General features: G+C 34.7%; 1 protein-coding gene across 2 annotated transcripts in view; it reads left to right on the top strand.

Moving 5' to 3' along the window:
• POT1 (protection of telomeres 1) overlaps positions 1 to 24,914 on the top strand; it is a 67,172-nt gene that overhangs the window by 20,763 nt on the left and 21,495 nt on the right. For both annotated transcript variants that reach the window (XM_010135790.1, XM_010135789.1), the window contains exons 7-9: positions 7,415 to 7,545; positions 18,314 to 18,604; positions 22,437 to 22,592. In XM_010135790.1, coding sequence (XP_010134092.1) covers positions 7,415 to 7,545; positions 18,314 to 18,604; positions 22,437 to 22,592 — 578 coding nt within the window. The remainder of the gene's footprint in view (positions 1 to 7,414; positions 7,546 to 18,313; positions 18,605 to 22,436; positions 22,593 to 24,914) is intronic.

Genomic DNA, 24,914 nt, shown 5'->3' with positions numbered 1-24,914 from the left:
CCCACTGAACTTAATTCATGTGGGTCTTTACTCACTATATAGATAGGCCTGTAGGTATGAGATACTGCTTCTTCTTACATATATTAAAGCTTAAGGCTGAAGCTTTGCACTGTGTTCCCACTGAAAGCAAGTGGTACTTAATTTAGCCTTCTCAGTTTATACAATCTATAATTAAATGTTCATCATTTCAGTTACCATTATTGTATTAGAGTAATGTTAAAACACTGATGAATGAAATTAGCTTTCAGCATGATCATAAATTATTATTTATTCCAGAGAAAGTTGTTATAACTGAACACACTTAAGCACAGGGTGTGTAGTTTGGAATGTCTATACATGAGAATTTTACGTATTCTGAAAACTATCCAAGGAAATACTCAGGTCCTGCTTGATACACCAGACAGATGGGATTCTGTGTGCTGGAAGGTCTGTTGGAATTGTTCAACATTATATTTTAGCTTTTCTTCCTGAATAGTTTAAGCATCTTAGATCTTTCAAATTTTTTAACAAAGGTGATTCTGTCCTCTCTCCCTTTCTTTAAGCCCAGGGACATCCAAAGTATTTAGCCTGAGTAAAAACAGTAAATATGAAAGAGCCTCTGCTTTATGGTGCCTAATTATGAAGATTATGGTTTTGACTGTGAAACTTCTGCGACATCACAATATGATGCCTTTGCTTCCCCAACTCTTTATTTTTTTTTTTCCTAGAGATATTAGACAGTGTTTTCCATGATGCAGGGAAGAATTATGGCAAGAAGAATCCCTGACACTGGTTAACAATAAGTCATAAGAGTAATGTCCTATTTACCTGGGAAAACCTCCACCTAGGTTGTTCTCTTAGATGCGTGCAGTATTTTCATATGTCACATGTTGAATTAAAATCTCATTTTAGCCTGCTTAGACATGCGTGTTGATGGTAACTGTTATTGTTATGAAATATTTCTTAGAATCAAAATTAATGAAGTGTAGTGTTTTCAGAAAGTACACTTCTAAAAATCTTTGACAATTCCAGGCCAGCAGTTCTACATGCCCAAAATACAGCTTAAGAACTATGTATCAGATTCTTAAAGGTGTTTTGAAGCCCTAAGTTTTTTTATTTTTATTTTAATTTAATTTTAATTCTTAGCCCAGAATTTGTTTAATACTGTGTAACTGAAAAAACAGTACTTTAATTGAAGTTGCCCACATGCTATAGTTTAAAATAGTGAATTTTTAGTAAGTAATAGTAAACCAACTTTAGAGTGCAAAACAGCCAAATCCTAGACTTATGTGGTATCTGATGTTCTATTTGTGAGGAAGCAGATTCAGTTAAATCTGCAGTAGTTTTGTTTTTTAAAGTACTGTTTTCTGGTTTTTTTCCAAATCAAAATATTGAGGATGTATTTAAATTTTGCAGAACAGTATAAAAACTGTTGCAGAGGTAAAGATAGAGACTTAATTTCTAGAGCCTAAAGATGAGAGTAATCTTCTTTTCCCTTCTGATCACAGGGTTGGCATGTATTTCTTTTTTAAATAATCACTGTTTCCTACCATGTAATATTGAAGATAAGAATTAAAAAAATTTTCAAAAAGAAGTTAAAAATTGAGCAGTTGAATAAATAGTTAATAGAAAGAACTCTCAAGACAGTTACTTTGATCTACAATTTACAAATGATGGCATTAAAACATCTGTTTAGCCAGATGCTTCTGGAGGTTACTGCATGTATCTCTTGAGTGTATCGCCATGTTAGATAGAAATAAAAAGCTGTAGTAAAATATCTTCATTTGATTGTTCATTTGATTGTTTCAGTGTGGACTTCTGCAATATCTGTGTTTTTATGTACATTTATGTACACACACAGAGAGGTTTGCTTGTACATTCATATTTTTCTTCCTGTGTTTTGCTGAAAATATTTGGTAAGTTAGCTGGTTCAACATCTTGCTTATAGTGCAGAGACACTTGTGTATTGAATGGCCCCACTAATTCTTGAAAACAGTATTAATGTCTGGTGCAGTACTGAAGAGAGAATAATTTGCTACGATAATCTCTCTTTTTTTGTGTGTGTTGAAATACAAGAAACAGAAGGCAATCTCTATTAAGAGTCCCTCATTGCTGGCAACGCTGCCAAAAACCTTTTTATCTCTTTGGATGGGAAGTTAGGATAGTGGTTTTTCCACTTAAATGTTAGTCAGGAATATGCATGTGATTGCCCAGAAGGGGATCTGTAATTAGATTGATACTTTCTACCTTAAAGATTTATGCAAGCATATTTGTTAGGAACTGCTTAAGTCCTCAGTAAAGCTAAAATGAATGTTTAATCATTAAGCACTAAATGCTTTCCTACAACATCAGTAAGTACTAATCTGGAAAGCTTTTGTAGCAATTCTGTTTTTCTTATGATGATTGAAAAATAAATTTGTAAGTGAAGCTGTGAGTTTAGGGGGTATAGGTTTGTTGGTTTTTTTTTTTTTTTAATTTAATACATCTGTAAACTCTGGAGAGATGCTGACTTTCTGAACATGCTAATGACTAGACATAACAGTCTGTAAAAGAGTGCAAATGCAATGTCCTTTATAAAAAGAAAGCTAAAATCTGAAGAAGGAACCTAAATCCTCATCACAGTGTAGGAAACTTTCAATGACTGTTACAGGGCTACAAAACATTTGTATTTCAAACTGTTTAAAGTCAGTACCTAGAAGCTTGGAGATCAACATTCTCCACGTACTTAATACAACCTTTCACTGATCTTGACTTGGAATTTTATAGATCTTGCAAAAATAATTAATTCCTTTTGTGGCATAAATTTCTTTTCTAAAAAGCTGTGTCATCAAATAGCTGTGGTTTTTGTGAGATGAAAGAAAGAACTAAGTAAAAAAGTAATGGTGTTTTTAAAGAACAGCAAGGACTGGTCTGAAAGGATACATCAGACCGATGCATCACTCTGTATTTCCATTTAAATCAAACATCACATCTCTCTCTTTGTTGTTTTCATAACCACCAATTCTGATGTGTTACAAGCATCCTGACAGACAGCTGTCGATCACTGGTGGTCCCTCACGTGATGTTAAGCCTGAGAGGGATTATGTCTTCATAATAATTAAATATATGAAAAATAACCATAGTTACAGTTTGTAGTTCTGTGTGGTATCAGCCTAAAACCAGTGCTTTTACTGAGTCAATCTAATATGAAACTAAAAACTTTCCTGTGCAAGTATATAAATTTGCTGAAATATGCATCCATTGTGTCATATTATTAGCCAGATTATTACAAGTAAAAACTCCCAGTGGTAAAATTTTCCTTCTTTAAGAAAAGTTAGTCAATGGAGTAAATTTATCTAGTAAAGGAAAATTATCTCCAATATGTATATTATTTTTTAATAGCTTGGGAACTTGGAGATTTTGCTTCATTGGAAACTATGTTGTGAAAAATCAGAAGTTTGAGCAATAACATGTAGTATATCAGTTAGTATAACACTGGGACATTATTTAAATTCAGCAATTCTGTCTAGAGTTTGACTCATTATTTGTGCAGAAAAGTGAATTCAGTCACTGAACTATAATGTTGCTATGGAAAGCGGAAAGCAATTTTCACATTCCAGCTGGAGAAGAAGAGACAGGTGGCTTTTTATTTTTAACCTTTGAAAAGGACTTGCTGAATGAGGATTTCTTTAAAAGAAAATGCTTTGTTCTTGGAGAGTTCTATTTTAATTAGCTTTATTGTAGAAGTGATGTTTTGAGATGATAGTTAAGAATGGAAGGTCTAAAACCTCAGAGACAGAGAACTTATGTAGAAGGTGTTCAGCTATATAAAGCAAGTGTATTTTATACTGCTTTTATTAGTCTTTCGAGTATGATAATTGTACAGAAAATGGAGGGAGCATGTTAACTTTTCTCCCCTTAAATAGGCAGCTGCACAGGTATGAAGCTGACTGGGTTATATAATCACAGCATCAAAGACTAACCGCAATTTTAATGTGGAATGTTTTTGGTTTTTTCCTCTTGATTTCTATGTTGAATTATATCAATGCACTGTAACATGTTATCCTGTATCCTCAAGGAATTGTAAATTTATGAACCATCTGGGTTTTTTTCTTCTTAATTGCTCATTTTGCTCATATTGCTTTGCAGCTGAGCTGTTAACCTCTAGAATTCGTACTCAAAGAAATACAACAGTCCGTCTTTGGATTACAGTAGTAAATACGTGCAGTATTGTCATCCCCTGACTAGACATAGAATGTGGGAATTGGTGCTGCATGACACTTGGGCCTTTGATGGGAGTGTGCAAAAGAATAACGCTTAGCAACTTCCAAGTGTAATAGGTGAGAATTCATCATTATGGAGTCCCTGTAAAAAATCTTGGGAAGGAAGGAGAGTAGTGGTATTACAGTAAAACTTTAGTTATTTATATCTGTAGGAAAAATAGTTTTATTTTTCTTGGTAAGCCTTCACTGATTTCTTCTTTCAACACTTCAGTCACTCAAATAGTTACTTAAACTTTTATGTTTAAATTATAGTAAATTTAAGGGTGTAGTTGCTGGAAACAGAATATTTCTTTTGAGGGCATAGGCAGTGCACATACAAGCATGTATTTTGTTCCAGTCTATCATTTCTGTCTTTATGTTTGGGGAATCTGTTCATAGAGTTTACGTATGACAATTGTTGTCTTTTGACTGCCTTCCTTTTAATGTAAGTTTCTGTATAAGTTAAATCTGTCACTTCTCGTAGGTTGATAGTATTCTCTTTCAAAGCTGTTTAGCAACAATTTCTGTCTGTATCTTCATGAAACGCATAACTGAGATTTTATTGACTTTGTTTTAGCATTATGACACCTTTGTTTGGTTCCCAGATATGTAAACTCTGGTTTAATGTCATTATCACTAACATCCTGGTAGAGTTGTAGCTAAAGGAAGTTGGGAGTTTTGATTTGGTTTTGATTTTTTTGCTTTTTTGTTTGGGGTTTTATTTTGGGGAGTTGAAAAGGTGTCTGTCATGGGCAAAGCAGATTTGACTTGGGGAATTTAATTAATTAATTCCCAGTTAGCAGAAATATTTAATAACTGATTCAGGTATTGAGAAACAAAGAAGACAAACATTTAAATGTTTGGGGAAAACAAAACACCTTTCCCAGGCTCAGCTTCACTCCAGACACCTCTCCTTCCCCCTTCTCAGTCTCTACTCCATTTGTTACTTTTGCAGGTTACTATGTCTCTCAGGAGAGCAAAGGGTGGCGCGGGAGACTGGGGTTAGTGTGTAGCAGTTTCTTTCTGCTGCTATTTGTTCCTTACTCTTTCCACCCCCACTACCTGTACCTTCCTTCTTGGTGGTGTCCTCTCCAATGTGGGTTCCGCTATGGGCCTTGGTCCTTTTATGGGTGTATCTGCTGTAGCATGGGCTTACCCACAAACCACCGTTGTTCAACCCTGAATTTTATTTGTAGTCTTCTGGTGTTTAATTTCACCATTACAGAAGTCGAGAAAGCTCACACTGTCAAACAAGAAGCTTCTGGTCAGTTGCCTCAAATTTCAGTTTAATATAGTCAGTTTCTGTAGTTTGTTGGAATATCAGGAATAGAATTCATAAACAGGTTTATTCATTGTTTGTTAATTTTGCTTCTTTCCTGTTGACTTGTTGCCTGCTAAATTATGATCATGGCTTTGTGCGTTACTTTATTTAGAGAGTTTTATATCTTGAATGGTGTTCCCATTCTTGGTACCTAAAGAGAACAGGTGTAAGTTTTCATGCAAGCTTGTTTCTAAGAGTTACAACTACTTTATTTTACAGCATTGAGATTGTGTTGTTGGCTGTAACCAAAATGCCACATAAAAATTGGCAAAAAACCTTCAGTGTAAATGAGGGTCCACAATAGTAAGATTATTGCAAGAGTAAATGCATTTTGTACATAGAAGAACTGTTCCTTCTTCTGGATGGTATGTCTGCATTTTATATGCAGGTCAGCAGTATGAATATATTATCTTCAGCAATGAAAACTTAAATTCTTAAAATAGACTTGTGAAAGCAAAAACATGAGTTAAAGTAGATGGCATTAGAAAACTGAAGAAGTTTCCTAGTGTAATTCACATCTAGTGTTTTATACTTTTTAAAGTCAGAATAAATATTAGCAGAATCACTTCATTCATAATTCCAGTCTGAAAGCACTGGGTGCGCTACAGTTTAGATATATCCACTCTTTTCAAAGTACAGGAAAATGCAGAAATAGTAAATTTGTTACAACTCTTACTAATACTGTTTTTGTGCTTTCTCCTGATGTTTAAGAATGGTGTGCTGAAATGGAGAACCAGCAGAGTTCACCATTGCAAAAGTTCAAAAATTAGAAAATTTAAATTGTAAATTATTGAGTACTGTTAATTTAATGTCTAAAAATTGTGCTTTTTGCTTGAGGATTTTGCTAACTCCTTCTAAAAGCCAAAATTTTGTGTATGTAAATGTATCAAGGTTTTCATCAAGGTAAAAATGATAGTTATTGCTCTATTGATCTGCTGAAAGAGTTGTAATTCAGCCCTGGACTATGAGTTTCAGTAAATAATAAGTATCCAAAACAAAAGGACTTTGTCTTCTTTATTAAAAGCAACTATGACAAGATGTGTAGATGTTTGAGGTGCTAATCGTACAGCCAAGTTGATATAGAGTGTTTGAAAAAAGTTCTCCGGCAGATTAACCAGGTACCGTGCTGTGAAAGGGCATGTGTATTCTCACTCTAGTTTACGTTTCTAAGATACCTGAGCACACATGATTCTGTGAGCTGAAATGGAAAATACCGGTTTCATTTATGTCACTTGCAAATACTGCTCTGTTCCGGGCTTTTTTGTTCTGTCATATTTGTATCTTGTTTTGAGTTTACTTTTTGATCCTTAATAGAAGTGAAATTCTATTAATGATGTTTAACTTCAAAAGGGCACATTTCAGATTCTTACTATATTTTCTAGCTACCACTATGTGACTGTATCCTTGCAATATATATGCTGCATATTTTGTTCAAATGAAAGATAAGTAGTTTATGCTTTAATTTGCTTTTAAAACTTGTAGAGCTCATGACCTTTTCAGAAGACAGTGTAGCAATAAATCTTAGAAAAGAATTGTTCAAGGTTGTGTGTGTGCTCCCTATTTTATAGAGGAAGTAATTGAAACCTGAAAAAAATAGCATGCGTGTTGCAGGCAGAAGAAGAACTATTGTGTGTTCCTGGCTTACAGACCTGTGCTTAATCACCCATTTCATTCTCAGTTATTTGGGCCAATTATTGGCAAGATGGGCTACACTTCAGTTGTTTTGCTACTGTAACTAAATTGACTTTGGAAGAGTTACACACATCACAGCAGAAAAAAATTGACCATGTGGTTGTTCATGCCAAGTTTAATATCCATGTATTAATAACTCCATAATGACTATTATTCATTCTAACACTTTTATATTTTACAGATTATTGCTCAGTTGTAACACTTGTGGACCCATCAAATGTGAAGTTAACGTGCACTCTTTTTAATGGAAATCTAGATTCCCTACCAAAAATCTACAAAGTTGGAGATATTGTTCGATTTCATAGAATAAAGGTATGCACTAGGATGTGGGGGTTTTATGTGCTTGCTTTTATGCAGTGAGAGGACTGTAGGAATAATTTAATTTTTCATGTACTGGAGTTAACATGGGGAGACGTTGTTGATTGATAAAACAGCTATGGCTATGGTAGGACCAAAACTGGAAATAAACTATCAAATTTTATTAACAGAACGGTCAGCTAATACCTCTCTTTAAAAAAATGTTAGGTGTGGTTATGACAGCTCCTTAACAGCATTACTTTTTTTGAATGTTTGTTAAATAAATCAACAAAAATCAACTAGTTGACAAAAGTGGTAATACTTCTGCGTGAACAGAATTTAACTGACATAAAAGTGCACAAAATATTCTTCTTCCAACGAGTAGAGTTGAGGGATTACTTTGGATCTTCTCTTATGGAGCAGTTTAGATCAGCTAGAGAGTTACTTAAGTGTAATGTGTCTGGGGTTGTTAGTGTGCAGTATGCTCTAGCTGCTGCTTTGATGTTTTCCTGCCTTCCGCATATATTTATCTATATCAAAGGCCATGAAGGAAACAGCATTTATAGCTTTGGTACTGCTTCTGCAGGATGGTTTTCTTACACTTGCTACAATTGTATAGGAAAGAGGAACCACAGTACAGAGACTGAATGGAAGACTTGTAAGTTGGACCGTACTTAAAGAGGTGCAGAATAGTACCAAAGACGTGATTTTTATCATGTTACATAGTAATTTGCAAGACAACCATACATAATATATATTTTATTTTTGCTTAAAATAATTATAGCAGAAACTAGTAAATGTCCTGAAAGAGGCTAATTAAAAAAACATTCTGCTTATTTGAACACTTCCGGGAGATCTAGAAAATTTAGGGTTGTACAAAAGGATGATGAAAGGGACAAAGATCAGTAGTACACTTTGATATGCTGTGGCAGGAGAACAAAGGAAAAAACCCATGACAATAAGTGTGAAAAGTGGTAAGAATTATCCAGTAATTGAGATTTGAACCACTGATATTATTAAGAAGGAACCTGTTAAGATTTGGAAACAGTCTTCAGTTATTCATATATATTATAAATATTTACAATTGAGAGAATAATTAGGTAACCTGTTCTGGGTTAGCATAAAACTTCCTTAAGATCATCTTTACTTATAAGTAGAGTGGAATGAAACTATAGTTAGATTTTCAAGCTTGTGTTACTAACTGGTACCTGTGATGTGTTGTTAGTATTGGAAGTTGATTGATTTGACTTCAGATGGGAAGGTTTTGTGCTACATTTTAAATTCTCTCTGAATCAAGCAGAGGGATTGTTACACAGATTTACTTGTTTCTGAAATTCAGTGGAGGGAGAAACATGTTTATTGCTTCTGAAATCAACATGCATATTTTATAATATAAGTGTGGAAAAGGAGAAGGTAAAAGAAAGTCTGATTAAAATAACTGGGAAGTCACGACTGATAGGTTAATATTGGATTTTTTTTTTTACATATGGAAAGTACAGGTTAAAAAAAAAAAACAACACCATTGTCAGTGAAGTTATGTATGTACCCTCTTTTATGCAAACTTAATAGTAACTCACTTCCACTCTTTAATATAAACTTATTAAGGAAACCTAATATACAGCATGTGTGAGGAACCTCACCATTCTCCTGATTTGGCATCCGATTTTTGAGATCATTTCGAAATCCTTGTCCAGTGGTACTTCTTCATTCTCCAAGATGATATTTCAGTATTTACAGATAGGGTCTGTTAATTCCTTCCCCACATACATTTTTTTATGATTTTTTTTTTATCACAGCTGGGCTGTTTTAAATGGTTTCCAGCCCTAACTGACCTCCAGCTGCTCACAATCCGTATCTCTTCAGATACATAAGCTGACAGCTTGTTTAATTACTTTCTAAGTTAGAATGATCTAGAGTCACTAAGTTGTCTTTTCCTGGATGGGAGTGTTTTGACTACCCCAGGCTAATAAACAGCTACTTTGGAAGTTTTCTTATCTGATCTGAGCAGGTAAAAGTCTGACACAGAAGGCTCATGCCAACTGCTGGGAGTGAAGTGGACCTATAACCAGCATAGTATGTGCTTGCTGTGCAACACAGTTTCCAATTAAAAAAAAAGAAATAAGCTCTAGTTAGAGTTCTAATTACACTGTCTACAGTTCCTCCTTCACTCCTCTCTCCTTTTGTCCTCAGGCCTTACCACCTTCTCTTAGCTTGCTGAATGGAAAGCAGTCAAGGGTAACAGAGGCCATAGTCTGTCAAAGCTGTGCTTACCAATGAGGACAGATATATGTAGTTCTTACAGCATGTATTCACATTTCCCTGTCCCGGATAATGCTTTTGAGAGATGTTCAGGAAGTTGACATTGATAAACACATTTTAAAAATTACTTGTTCCCAGCTATACTCTTAGCTGCTAATGAATAACTTCTCCTAATGGTAACACAGGTGTCAGCAAGGTCTGATGGTTCAGAGCTAGTAACTTAATGGACAGGATTCTATTGTGATTGCTCTGGGTAGAAAATTAATTTATTTACTCAGTATTTGTTGCAGAGAATGAAACTTTTAAGTGTCTCAGTAACAGAACTAGAAGATTATCCGGTTTTAATTACATTTTTGTTAATATTTCTTGAAGTGCATTTTTGTGACTTCTTATGATGATTTCTCATTAATTGTACCACTCAGTGATTTGCAGGACTGTGTTTGAGCCTTCAACCACAGTCAATGCTCTGCAGAGATGACAGTGGGGGGTAACCCTGCCCATCCCCCAATATGAAAGCTAGGCCTGTGATCTAATTGTCTGGCCTCCCTCTAGCTTCACAGCAAAGATGGAGTTATCTCCAGTGGAGTCTTCTTGGAACTTTTTTTTTTGTGGTTCGCTGTGGATGCCTTTAATATCCTAGCCTTAATGCCTAATGTTTAAGCTGTTAAAGAGAGGGAAGAGGCAACCTGCTGGTACTGACTAAATCTGTAATAATTTATCTTCACTTGATTGTAACTTGTGACGTGTATTCTGCCTTATATGACTCAAACCCTGCCATGATGATAGAATTGTTAATTTCCTCATTGGCTTTACTGTAGTATTCCTTATTACCTCTGAGTGATTCACAAACAGGAATTTATTTCCTCGCTCCCAGTGAAGTGAGCTGATATTTGAGCTCCATTTTAATGTTCGAGAATTGGAGAAAAGTGAAGCACATTCTTATTTAGGTGTTCATCTTGTTCAGTGTATTCTAGTTGTCTGATACAATCACTAAGATGTGTTTTGGTGGGTCTTTTTCTCAAATACACAGCATTATAGAGGTCTGTGACTCATGTGGAACACTTGGAGAATGAAGACCAAAGGAGAGACCTCTTATGAACTTACGTCAGTTTCTTAGCATAATGCAATCTCTGTAGCAAAAACAAAGTCTTAATTCTCAAGCTTTTTGTCATAGTAATATTGATAATATTCTTCTCTCTTACTTTCATACCTTAACTTCTTCCATACGCAGGCTTAGTTGCTGTAGCAAGTGAGGTAGGAGACTGAAAGATTACAACTTCTTTATTACACAGCGCTAATTCATCACCACGGCACTTCTCAAGCCATGCACTGCATAGGAAAATGTCGTGTAGAAAAATGGGGTAATGGAATGGGGTATCATAATATAAATGCCCCATGAGCTGAACTGTGTTTGCACAGACAACAGTAACTGGGGCATCTACTAACTTTGGAATAATTATGGTGATTAATTTAGTGTTTTAGCTTTGCAGTTAGATGCAGAATCCTAGATATTTAGAATTAAAAAATGGAGGAAAACAGCTAGAAAAAACAAATTCCTTGCATGCTATCAATTGCATATCCATGTGGTTCAAACTCTCTAGATTTGCAATATAAACGCACTGCTTCTTTGAGCAAAAGTACTTTATATACATGATATATAGAGAGTTATTCTGCTGTAGGTCAGTCAGTTGACAAGTATAAGATATATGTTTTGCTAGTGAGTTTCTAAGATGTTTGTTTGCCTGTCTGCAGAGGAGTAGGAATCTGTATATCAAGCATATGGTGCATGGCTTCATAAAAAAAAATTACAAGGATCAATCATACTCCTCTTTTTGTTATTCTTAGTAGTTCTGTCCTGTTACTCTCCTTGTGCATCACTCTCCTTAACCTAGTAATACTTAACGTCACATTTGTTCCACTAGGTTACCTACTCTGATCTTTAAACCTGTCTGACGTTATTTCTAGGATCAATCTTGCTTGTGCACTTCACTAGCAGTTTCCTTGTCTCTGCATATTCTTTCCTTCAGTTTAATCCAGTTTGTCATAAGAAAGTTGGTTCCTTCTCTTTCTTTCTACTTGATGCAATATGGAAGGCACTGAGAGAGTATTTGCTCACTTATTCCTAGGCAGCTCTGGCCATAGCAGACAGGTTGATAAGGATGAGAGGGGAAAGTCTGGAGCTTAGATATAGAACATACTGAGTAAACATTCAACTTTGGCAGAATTTGTCCTCTGAGTAAATGTGGTCCAAATATATAAACTTGTCCATAGTTAGGTTTGAGATTTTTTTTTTTGCTAAAAAGGATGTCAAAGAACATGTCTGTGGCACTGCAACCCTGTTTTCAAATTCTTGCTCTGAAGAGTGGAAGCAATGAAAATTTTTTTTAGTAAGCAATTACAAAATTCTTTTCAACACAGAGAAACCAGTATTTTTCTCAGAAATATCAGTATTACGATTGCTTTTGGCTTCCCTTCAATTATGTAAGGCATGCAACTCACTTTGAAGTTTTGATGGAATCTAAATTAAAAACGTGTATTTATCCTATAGTAAATAATGTCAGGAAATATTGACTGTAAGCAAAGATAGAGTTTCTCCATAATTCTAAGTCTTAGAATATTGCCCATATGTTTTCTGAAATTGTCATCTGATTACATGGTCAAGTTACCTGATCATGTGTCAAATGTGTAGGAAATACTCCAAAATAGTAATTTTTTACTTTACTAGAATTTTCCTAAATATACTATGCCACTTTCTCTGAGGAATATTTCTAAAGCAGTATGACTTCTGGGTTTTTAAATTATTATCAAAACAAAAATTGTTTCAGCTGATTTAAGTATATAAACTGTTTGCATATGATTTTTTTTCCCACAAAATAGTTACAATATGTTTAGGTGAACTTGCAGATGAAAAGTACGGTGTATTGTTCATTTTCTTCTTTAATTTGAATTTCCATTGCTGCAGATATTTCTGATAATCTTATTTTGCAGACAGCAATTCTCAGTAATAGTAGAGGGTAAGCTATAATTTATGGTCCTCTTATCTAAGTGTATTTTTCATGTCTTCATAAAAGTTCATTTTACTTCCATATGACTAGCCTTCTTAACTTTCTTTTGCAAGGTGCCTGCAGGTAGTTTTTCTAGTTCAGTTTTCTTGTTATTATATTTAAACATGTTCAAAATTGTTTACTTAAGAGCAGAGATTATTTACTAAGTTACTTCAAATTGCTTCTCTTATTTCATTATTGCCTCTGTTCATACAGCTGGAGGTACATGTGTAATACAATTACATTATTAATTACATTATTAAATGTTCTGTTATGGGATGCGTATATCATTGAAATGCTTGATCAGCAACTCTGTTTTAGCTTGGAAATAATGTCTCCAGTGTTGGAGAATACTAACACAATGATGGGTTTTTAGCTTTCTATCCCATCCCACCCCTGTGCATTGCATGGCATTCGGAATGGAAAGCCAGCATTTCCTGTTTTCAGAGTAGTTTCGGAAATGTAGATTTCCAGATCGCAGGAATGAATTTCTTATGTTGCCAGGTCTGGAGAGAGTTAGTGAGAGATATCTCCAATGGTCTTACTCTAACTTTTAGCTCTTAATCCTGTGCAATTCCTAATAAAGCTCAAGAATTTCAGCAGTGATGGAACAGGGACAAATTAAGGGGATTAGTTATTAATAGCCTTGTGGGTGATGCTGGACAGTGTATTGTATTCAATGGCTACAGTGTCTGAGATGGACAAATCAACATAAATGATGCCTCAGATTTTTCTTTAAAGGAGGCTTTAGAGGACCAATTCACATTTAATAGAAAGGCCATTTAGGAATGAAATTGTTGAGGCCATTCATAGCCTAAAAGACTTCAGGACAATTCTCTTGGTTTTTGTTGGGGTTTTTTTTTTCAGCTAGTTTGAGGCATATAAACGTAATTTCTGAACAGGATACCTTCTCAATCTGTGTTGTTTTGTTTCTTATTTAAAATGTTAGAACTACTGATAAAGTGATAGAATTTAACAGGAGAAAGCAACCTTTGCTTATAACCCATCACTTCTGAAATGCCAAGAAATACTTCTGGGGTGTTTCCAAGTTTTGAAAGCTCTGTGGTTCAGTTCAGACAGGTCAGAAACCTGTGCTGTCTTGCACCAGTGGCTCTTAGATGCCATTCTGTTCTGTGTTGGCTACCTGTGCAGCCAAAAATAGAAAAGAAAGAGCCCAAGGAAATAAGATAAATACTGAAGTGAATTGATATTTTTGTCTTGACACAATAGTAAACCTATATTTTATTTGTGCTTTTCCATCAAGTATTTTCTCCAACTATTCTAGACCATTTTTCAAGTTTAAGTGCACTAATCTGTCTCTAAAACTTTTTGTAAGGTGGGGAGCAAGCAGGAAGAATTGAAGGGTATCCCTTTGTGAATTGGAACCCCCATACCCTAGCATAAAGTAATATTTTTATCCATCTTCTAGAAAGAAATCCTTTTTCATGGCCATCATTTATAAGAACAAGTTAGAACAGTGTGTGGCATCTATTACATTAGGGTTTTTGCCAAGCTATCCAAAGTTCTTATCTAGATTTTCAGATGGTTTTTCACTTGAAATATATTCCATGCGTAGGTATTTTCACCAAATTCCTACAAATCTTTTTTAACATTCAATACAATCAAAATATTTAGTAATAAGTGCTAAGGAACCTTATGGATCTAGAGATGTAAGACTTAGTATGGCAGAGGGGGTGTTTCCAAGGATGGTTGTGAAGTAAGAAAGTAATGCCTTATTGAAAGAGGGTTACCTGTGGAGGTTCTGAATCTCCATGCTTGGGATTTTTCTAAGCTCAACTACCCAAAGCCTGATGTGCTGACATACAGCCCTGACCTGAAGAAGAGGTCTCCTGAGGTCCCTGCCAACTAAAATTTCTGTGGTTCTGTGATTGGGCCATACTCTTCTAGTACTTGGACAGTATCCCTTTTCACTACATCCATTTGTAACCCTCTCTATACCTTCATGAAGTCTTTTGCTCTTGGAGGCTTTCAATCAGATTCTGTCTCTAACAAGGAGGGAATTTCTCATCACTGTATATTTCCATAGGATACCTTGCTTCTGTGTCAGCTCAGCCCTGTTTGTGTCACATGGAGTGGCATGTGCTTGTTTATATATACAGGTGTTTAACTGAGGAGAATACATTGCTCACCACAGTAACTATAATTCTTGCCGATACAGTGCCTGTAGACAATTTTGCTTTCCTTTTCACTAGTATCTCACATATACTACATTTCTGCGCTTAAGGGAAGACGGGCTAACAGCATGTAAACATTGATCTTAGATTATTTTGTTGTCAAGCATAATTCACATGGATCAAAAGTTTTTAACTTCTGCTTAGGTAAAAGATACAGTGAGGTCCTCATCTGAATTGGAATAGAACTTTGGACAGTGCATTGCAGATGATGCAATAATTCAAGTAAAAAAAAAAAAAACACGACGCAGCTTGATGTCTTGAAATAATTTTATGTCTGTAAAGAATAATAAAGTACTAAGCTTAATGCGTACTCATGTTTCAAAATAGTGTCCTGAATTACTGATTCTTCCGCAAATCAGTAGTTAACATTTATTTTAGGAAATCTTCCCTTTTTATGAGAGCATGTTCCTTAGCTTAGTGTGTATATATATATTGTTTTACAGGGCATTTTTTCATATTCTAAGATGATCTGTGACTAGAGTGGTTTTGTAATAGTCCTTTGCTTCTGCAATTTAACAATCAGTTTTGATGCAAAACTATCTTGTAGATGCTGTTATTCCAGCTTTGTATACTACTTACTATCACACTTTTCCATTGAGTGAGGTGAATAACAGCAGCTTCAGTTAGGAAAAAAAAAATCAGGTGGTTTAGGTTACTGTAAATCTGTTTATAAATATTTCAAGATTAGCTTCTCTTCTGTGGGCATATTCAGGATAGAGTTGTACCCCTTCGAAATCAGTAGAGTTTGTTATCCACACAGTTTGTTGAGGTGACATTTCATTCTTTAGTTCATAGAAACAATGCCAGAGAATCCTGCAATATGTAGTGAAATTTACTTGCCTGCTTAGAACAAGCCAAATACAATGTATCTGCGCTGTCTGAGAAGATATTTTTGTTTAACAAGCATTATTGATTTTTTTTTTCAATTGTGATTTTTGAAGTGATGGCCATCTGCCCTTCTCTATTGTCTGCCTGCCCCCAATTTTTTGAAAGATCCCCGAGGCCTCTAGAAATGACACAAAATCTGCTGAGGAAGAATTATCATCATATAGAAAAGTCTCAGATTACCTCCTTTCCCTAAGTTAAATTTCAGAATTGTTTGTCTGTGGAAAATGTAACTAGTTTACACTATCACTGTTTTACTTCATCTGAGATCTAGTTAGACTGACATGATGTTCATTTTACACACCAGTGATTCCTCATCTCTTTAGCAATGATTTGTTTCTAAAGGAGAAGCCCAGAGGTTTTGTTGACCATCATCTGTTCTGTGGGTCTGACATAACTAATTTTCCAGCTATGAAATATTTTGCTCTGTAATCCAATCCTGATTGTTCTGTTGCTCACTAAATAATGTTGAATGCTGTTTACCTTTGAGACCACTGAATGTCTTCTCCACATACCTATGCCTAAGGACCTATGCCTGGTTTTGCTTCAGGATCATTGGCAATTTTCTCATTATGACACTTCAGGTTTACCTTCTTACATATTTTGTTTCTTTTGTTATTTTATAACTGCCTTTCCTTGTGTTAAAACTGATTTCAAATCCATTAAATGAGTGTACTAGGAGATGTCAGAAGCACAGTATGCTCAAGCACAACCCCATGAATGCTCAAAACATAAAGAATTTGGGAAATGGGGAAGATAGTCTATGGTGAAATATTAGTGGAAGCCAGGGAGTCAAAGTAGTTTCTTGAACTGGTTTCCTGAAAGGTTTAAGGTCCTCATAAATAGGCTAGAGTTCTAGGATAGAATTTTTACTAAAGAAAGATGTCAACATATTTTGATGGTGATTTAAAAGAATTAGTGAAATTAAAACACTGAGAAACATTTGATGTCAGAGAAGATATTTTAAAATATGCTTGAAGTGTCTTTTGAGAATCTATGGAATGTAAATGCCAGTGGCAGCAACTAAAGTCAATCTGTTTATCCGGTAACATCTTAGTATCATAGCAGAACATTTTTTCCCACATCATGGGTAACAGGCACGAATTGGTTATGAAACTATGTATTCTCCTGATTAGTCCATTGGCTTTTCTTGTATTTTACTATTTAAACCTAAAGGTTAAAAAGCTAAAGCTTTTCAGTGTTAAAATGAAGAAAAACTACATCCTGAATTGATGTGCTCCATTGTTCAGGTTTGGAGTGCTTAAGTAAATGGAAGTTTATCCTAGAGATAACCCTTAAGGCACTTGTGTCAAAGTTGCAGAGATTAAAGGGGTTCCTGTCACCAAGCTTGAGCTGCTTCATTTATGAATTTCCAAAGAATATTTATTTGTGTGCTTTTTAAATTTCAGTGTATTTATAAAAACATAGGCCTAAATCATTGGCAGTGTTTTGGAAAAAACATGACTTTTTAGAACTTCTGTCACATCTTTCAGATTCTGCACTTCTAAATCAGTAGGATTTTCAACCATCTGAAAATTGAGCTCTGGGAATCCTAAACTAGATTGTCTCACAAATGTTATGTTCGGAAGTCTTGTTGCTTTTTTTTTGGTAAGCAAATTTTATTTAAAAAGGGATGGATCAAAACAGCCGGTTTGAGATTTGTGGATGAGTCATGCAGTGCTTTGATACATATGTTAAGTGCGGGAAACAATAAGACTAGACTAGGTGCATGAAGGAGTGCTTCAGACTTTGAACCTGTGTTGTATACAGTAGCAGATACACAGCTGTAAATCAGCAGGATGCAGGGGAGCTGCCATGTGCAGGGCAATAGACATGAGAGTAACTGTGCAAGCTGGATTCATAATTCAAGGGATGAAAGCTGGTCACTGCTTACTTTATAGGAAAAAAAAATAGCTCATAGAACGGATACTTTCTTTTTCAGTTCCGTACTGTCAGGAAACAGGGCTATTGTGGGAAGCAGAAAACAGAAATCCATAATAACTTTGATCCACCATCTCTCTGTGTGTGACTCCTAAAAATTAATTTATCTTGTGCCTCAGTTTCCCCGTCTGTAAAAGTAATCTTCCTGTGTTCCCCATACAAACATTTGAGTTTTGTGGACAAAATACTCTGACTGTTGCTACATATTTACATGTAGGTATTAGACTGCTTCTTTACATTTTTTGTGTGTGTTAGGTTATATTTTCTTTTTATTCACTTCTTTCTCATTAATGTTACTTTCCTTTGTTTTGCTTTGTTTTTATTCCATTCATCTAATAGCACCAGGAACAAAACCCATCAGTGGTCCATTCTCCATGCACATGATAAAAGAGAAATGTTTGTATATTTTGATGCAGTGCAACCATTGTGATTTTTTTTTTTTTTCCTATTTTGTTCCAGATCAGGGAATACAATGGACAGATGCAGGGAATTACCAGTGCAGGATTTGCGTCCTTGACGTTTGATGGAACTGTAGGAGCACCAATAGTTCCTCGAACCTCTAGCAAAGTGTACACTTTCATGAATGAAGAACAGAAAACAATAGAAGAATTACGTGTTTGGGCAGCCAGTAATCTTTCCATATCTGGACCAGCAGCAAAGTTGTCTGGTGTTCAGCCAATGATGTTCTTTGATCTCACTTGCCAGCTGGTAGGAAAAGCAAAAGTGGATGGATCTTCTTTTCTTCTAAAGGTAGATTTATTTTTTTTAAAATAATTTGTTAGATTTATTTATTAAGGCAATGTGATTCAGTTTTTAATAAAACAACATATTTGTTGATTTAGATAATATTATATAGAAAAATATTTCAAGGTTAAGCAAATTTATGATCCTTGAACATTTTATGAAAAAAAAAACCAACCCACCCACCCAGAAATTGCAGTTCTCTTTTAAGTTGTTCATCTCTATAGAGAGTTTTTGTAAGATGGAATTGGTATGGATCATCGTTTCACAAACATTTGTGGGTAAATATCACAGAATTTCTTGAAGTTGAAAAATATTGTTAGCTTTTAATTTTAATCTTGTGTTTTTAGCTAGCGGCAAATACTGTTTTTTTTTTTCCCCAGCTCTGCTGGATATAATTAATGCAGTAAGTAGCACTATCTAGAAGATTAATGAATGGATTATGTTAGCCATCTTGATGGATTTTAGGTGGCTTCTTATACATAAATAAGGTCTTTGGGGATCAGTGCTCACTGAAAGTATAAATTCAAAGTGCCACACAACAGGAGGGTACTCACCAAAGGTGATCCTTAACATCAGCTAAATAAAAAGGAGGTCTGCATAATTTTCCTGGTTTTAGCTCCAGATGTATCAGTCTGGTGTTATTCTGAAACTCATCTAATACTTCCTTTATAAGTTGGTTGTTAAAATGTGAGTGATTAACAGCCTGTTATTTTTCCATTTTATGATGTCATTAAATTATTTATTGGTTCTACCATATTAAGCTGTATTGTAACAACATTTCTCGAAACAGCACACTGCATTATTCTGTTATTAAAGCAGCAAAGACTTTTCTTGTGCAGAACAATGCATGCAATACACAGAAACAAACCTTACGTGTCATCTTCTAATATACTTTGCAGCTGCTACAAATATTTCCATTTAATTATCCCTTGTGAAATAGATGTCAAATGAGACACAGTAAAATTTCAGAACTTTGTGGACTGTAATTAAGTTGTTCATTAATACGTATATGTTCAGCATTGACAGACTCTTTACAAGGACAGTGACAAGTCCTTTCTTAAATGATTAATACTTCTTTACACTCTGATGTAAGATCTGCAATCAGTTTTGTATAGTAAAGATAATGACATGGGGGGGAAGTTAAGATAGACTTAGGTTAAAGTTTGAAATCAAGTAACGGTAGATCAGTTTTTCTGATACCTAATACCCTTGACTGTGTATTTGTTCCTGTATACTGTATACTTAAATCCGTATTAAAATACATAAGACGGGCTTAAAAAGGCTAAATTAACATTTGTATGATGTTGCTAATTTCCTCCATTTTTCAAGCATGGCAAAATCCCTTTCTCATATCAAATCTTTGTTGTGATAGAAGCCTTTTTAAAGAAATTGTAGACATGTCTCTGATTAGTCTGTGATTCACTAAAGAAAAAACCCAAAAATTCAATATCACCTCAAATGGAGTGATTATAAGTATTTTGGTTATACATCGTATAATAATGTTTTAAATTTGTCGTGTCATTCCAAATATGTCGGTTATATAAATGGTTGATTATACTATGGAGTATAATGATTATTTTAAGCGTTGAGCTCACATAACTAGTGGGGATTGCTTCAAAAACAACTAAAATGAATTTAAGTGAGTTTCTGCATCACCCATAACATAGCTTTTAATACACTTGGTAAATTAATCAGGATATTTGCTGAGGCTGCCATGGCATAAAGGTGGTATCACACTAACTTATTAGTGCTTACCTTTTTCTGAGAATTTTGTTATTCAAACTGATGTAGACTAAAAAACTCACACTAGAAATTATTTTGTCATTTATGCCTTTCATACGAGTTTTACTATTGTTCTTTCTTTCAATGTATCAGTTAAATTGCCCATGTTAAGCTGTGTTATACAATTAGCATATTCTGCTGAAAGAAGAAACAGGTTTCATAGTGTCTCTGCCATGTCGGTGTTTTGGTGATCAGAGGTTGTCACTAACTGTTCCTTAGCTCCAGTCTGTTCATGACTAGTAATGGAACTGTTTGCTGGTTTTATCCAGAATTAGTTTAATCAGTGTTGGGTTTTAGACCACTCTTGGTTTTTGAAACCAGGACTTTTGTGTTTTCGTTTGTAATTTGTGTGAAGTGAAGCTGGCAGGCTTCTGAGATAGAGAGCTTATGCAAGTAAAAAGCAACACAATTACTTTTCTAAGTTTTTTTTCTTTTTTTTTTTCTGGTAAAGAAAGCTCGCTGGCTTACAAATTCCTTCAAAAAGTGCCCTAACACTAGCCCTGTTAGTTTCTCAGGCAAAGGCCACTTTAAAGCTAAGTAGTTATCTGACAGGAGGCATTCAGGTTATTTCAATCCATTTGTCAGATCCATCTCTCTTAAGAGTAGAACCTCCAAAGTGTCCCAAGTAAAGCCTATTGAAAAATAACGGGAAACTTGACAGCTGCTTTATTTTGTCAAAGTGATTAAATTTATAATATATATGTACTAAATCTGTGTTACTCAAGCTCAGTTCTGGAAAAGGTTTGATAATTCAAGCAATGGGCATCCTCTCTTTCAAAGGGCTTTTAAGTGTTTCATGGTACAGGATCAGAAGGTAATAGGGTTTTAGTTTTAATCTGTGTCAGCATGTACCACCTCATTATCTGGTTCCTTCAGAATAGACTCTTATTTGGGAACTTTAATTTGACGACATGGGTCATTTTCAATGTGAACAGTTTCCCCTTTTATCTCTTGATTTGGGATGAGTATTTCAACCATGAGTTACTCTCCATGTATTTACACGTGGCTTTGCTGATTCTTAGATCTTTTCCTGTGGTTCCTTTGATCCACAGCAGTTAAGCATAAGGAGTAGAAACCCTTTAAAAGTTAAGCTTTGGTGGGTTTTTTTCTCCCCTTCTGCAGTGCTTAACTCATGGGACAAAATGCCTTGGTATCACTCTCTGAAAATTAGCTTCTGTTGAACCTGTATGCAAGAAAACCTATGAAATGCAGCGTTTTAGTCTTTTGGAGTCCAAATCCCCAGATTTTTTTTTTCTATGCCAGTATTTCTTATCATTATTTCTGTGGTCTTTGAGAAGAGTGTATCGTCAGGAACTCAGGAAACCATAATTTACAGAATATATTGTAAGCAGCTGTCACTGAAATTTTAATGTTTTGTGTAAGTAACAAGATTTTGGTTCCAAAGTGCTAAGTCTATTGCTAATCTTACTTTTTAAGAATAACTTTGAGAGCTCAAAAATTACTCTCTTGATATTTCAGTTCTTAAGTGCATCAAGAACTTAGCTTTAGGTAAATAAGTTTTAGAATACTCATTATTAAGTATATGTTAAATACCAATGGTTTTCTAATACAGTCTGGATACCTAGCAGTGTATACTGATGCAGGAGATCATCAGTAATTAATGTGTACTCTTTATCTTCACATGCTGTAGCTGGAGTGGCTTACAAAACCCTATATCAGGAGCAAAATATTAAATAAGGACAGTTATGTATGTGGTTAATTCTAATACTTGTAACTCCTGGATAAACAGTTGAGGTTTTGCTGGTGCAAATTTGGGTTTTTTAAATATTCAAATATTAACAAATCTCAAGTCTTAATACTTAATTGTATTCTCTGTAGAGGTTATTTGATACTCTGTAAGGAATAATAGTAATAAAAAAAATCCTATAAAATCTAACTTAAGTAATTTAAGAACCTTAAGACTGAGACTTCAATTAAGATTTCTTATTGTTACCAATTTTCAATCAAACAACAAATTTGCTTAAAAAATGAAAGTTATTTAAAATGTCAATCTGAAGTATTCTGAGCATATTGAAATTCTTCAATTGCATTACAGGTGTGGGATGGCACGAAATGTCCATACCCAACATGGAAGGTACCTGTGGAAGCAAGAGACCTGGAAGGAGAAAAAGTCCTTCTTCATCAGCTGCGAAATCTGACGGTGGACATTCTAGTCTATGATAATCACGTACCACTGGCAAAATCACTTAAGGTAATGCACAGTTTGATATTTCTGACTTGCATTTTGTGGCCTATTTTCTGCTTAGAACTCTCTTCAGAGAATATATCGATTCAGTTCTGCTGTTCATTAGTTTCAAATGTTCCTCTTTATCTTTCACTGTATTTCCCAGACCTTTTATTTCAATGCAAAACTTTTTCAACATGTGTAAAACAGCCTCATTACCCTAATGTTGCCATGAAAAGGATTCTTCCAATTAAGCAGTTCTTTCCAGACACTGTAATATCATGTATAATCCTGTGAAATTAATGCAGAAAATTCTGTGCTTTAGGATTATTTTTTTTAATTATATAAAGAGGGGTTAAACTTAAAGTCCCATTAAAGGCCTGTAATTCTAAAGTCAATAGAAGATTTTCTGATCTATAAACTTCTGGAATTTGCAGTGCAGTCTTCATTTAGTGGGTCAGTAATGTTGATTACACTTAGGTAGAGAAAACAGCAACGTAATTAAACATTTGATCTACAGCAATACTGCCACCTGGCTTCTGAATACAGTAAATTAGCAAAGAATACATCTTTCATTTTATGCCTAGTCCTCTACATCCACGCTTGTATTTAAGAAAGTGATTAGCAGAAAATAAAGATAAGTGACAGTCATTTGTTAGGCTGGGTCTATCAGCAAACACGAAATCAATTTGATATATCAGTGCCCTTTCATAAGTAGATGATAGATAGCAAAATAACTTGCCTTTGTGTAAGAATTCATAACAAAATATACCCACAGAATTATTTCATTACTTACAGGATCTCCTCTGGAATTTTTCTCTTGCTAACTGGTATAATCTATTGATATGAATATCTGCTGATGTTCCAGTGAAGCAATGTGTTTTGAAAATTAAGCAAAAATACTTTTAATAAAATATATTTATTGAGTAGCTGATGGTATTCCTTTTTTTACTCTCTCCCATTTATATTCAGGAATTCCTACTGAGTATGTGGTATCTTCTTCATCAGCTCTCTTTTTTTTTTTTTTTTTTTTTTTTTTGTATTTTTGCAAGTGGCTGTAAGTTAGATTTTGTCTGTGTATGGTGTTTTTTTTTTTTCGCCTCTTTTTTTTTTTTTTTTTTTTTTTTTTTGTTCTACCTATAAGCCCTTTCTTTCTCATCTCTAAAGCAATTGTGCCTTTGCTGGACACTGCATTGTGTAGCAGAAGCTCTAATGTCAAAGGAAACTGTTAAGAAACCTGAGCCACGCAGGCTGTTTTTCTCCTTCTGTCTGTGTCCAAAGTTGCAGTAGTTTTACTCATGCAAGCTGTAGAAATTTTTAAGTTAGATCATTTTTGGACACTGCTTTTTAGTGGAGTGTCTTAGTGGAGTTACTGAAGAAAAAGTGCTGATACCCGAACAGTTAAACCTCAAGAAGATTTATAAGTTCAGGTTGCAATGTGTGCGATTTTATTTCACTGAACAATCTGAAGATAATAAAATTTTGGGGGACTCTTCGGAAAATGGAAGATTTAATAAAAGGTTTGGTTTTAAAGTGGAAATCATGTCATATTATAAGAAAGTATAATTGTTGTACTCTGTATTAATCTATATTAATCTGTATAATATTTTCTTTAGTTCAGGGTGGTGTTATTGAAAGACAGTTTTAAAAAATCATTTATTTAAAGTATAAAACTGGAGAGCATTTAGTGTATGCATGTGCACCTTCCTGAAAGGAACACGAGAACAGTGTGGACAGAAACTACTAGATGTTTTGCCAGTTTATGGTTTCAGAAACAGTAAAAGCACACTATTTTTCAGCCATCTCCTGTGCTTTTGACAGTATCTTAGAATTGCCTTTTTTAATGTAAATTGTTATGGAATTGCTAGGTTACACTCTCCCATGTTGTTGTGTATCATTTGCAATGACAGTTGCAGCTCTGAAATGATGTTTTATGTAGGAGTAATCTGTTTTATGCAGCCTTGATTCAAGAAGGGCAGATTGAAAAAAAGAAAAGTGAAATATTTGTTCTTATTTTAAAATTGTATCTGCAGGCACATGTTCAGACAAGAAAGCTCTGAGTAAGCACTATAGTCTGGAGAAAGTGGGTAATGTATTAATAGTGAACTTTTAGTAAGTCCTGGAGTACAGTATTGGGGATATTACTGTAAGAGTTTGTTAGAAGCTCATTGTTGGGATTGTCTATCCAGAGAACATCCAAGATACGAACCTTTTATCCCATTTTCCAAGGCAGTCAAATACTGTTTACAATTTTCAATTGAGAGGACTTAAGTTATGTTGAAGGTATGCTACAGTTGATCCCATACGTAGACTTTTTGTCCCCTGTATTCACTGGCCTCCCTTTCCTGC

The sequence above is a fragment of the Buceros rhinoceros genome, unplaced genomic scaffold (genome assembly GCF_000710305.1).
Source record: "Buceros rhinoceros silvestris isolate BGI_N320 unplaced genomic scaffold, ASM71030v1 scaffold3435, whole genome shotgun sequence".
Classification (NCBI taxonomy): Eukaryota; Metazoa; Chordata; class Aves; order Bucerotiformes; family Bucerotidae; genus Buceros; species Buceros rhinoceros.
This window is presented reverse-complemented; position numbering and strand designations above follow the sequence as displayed.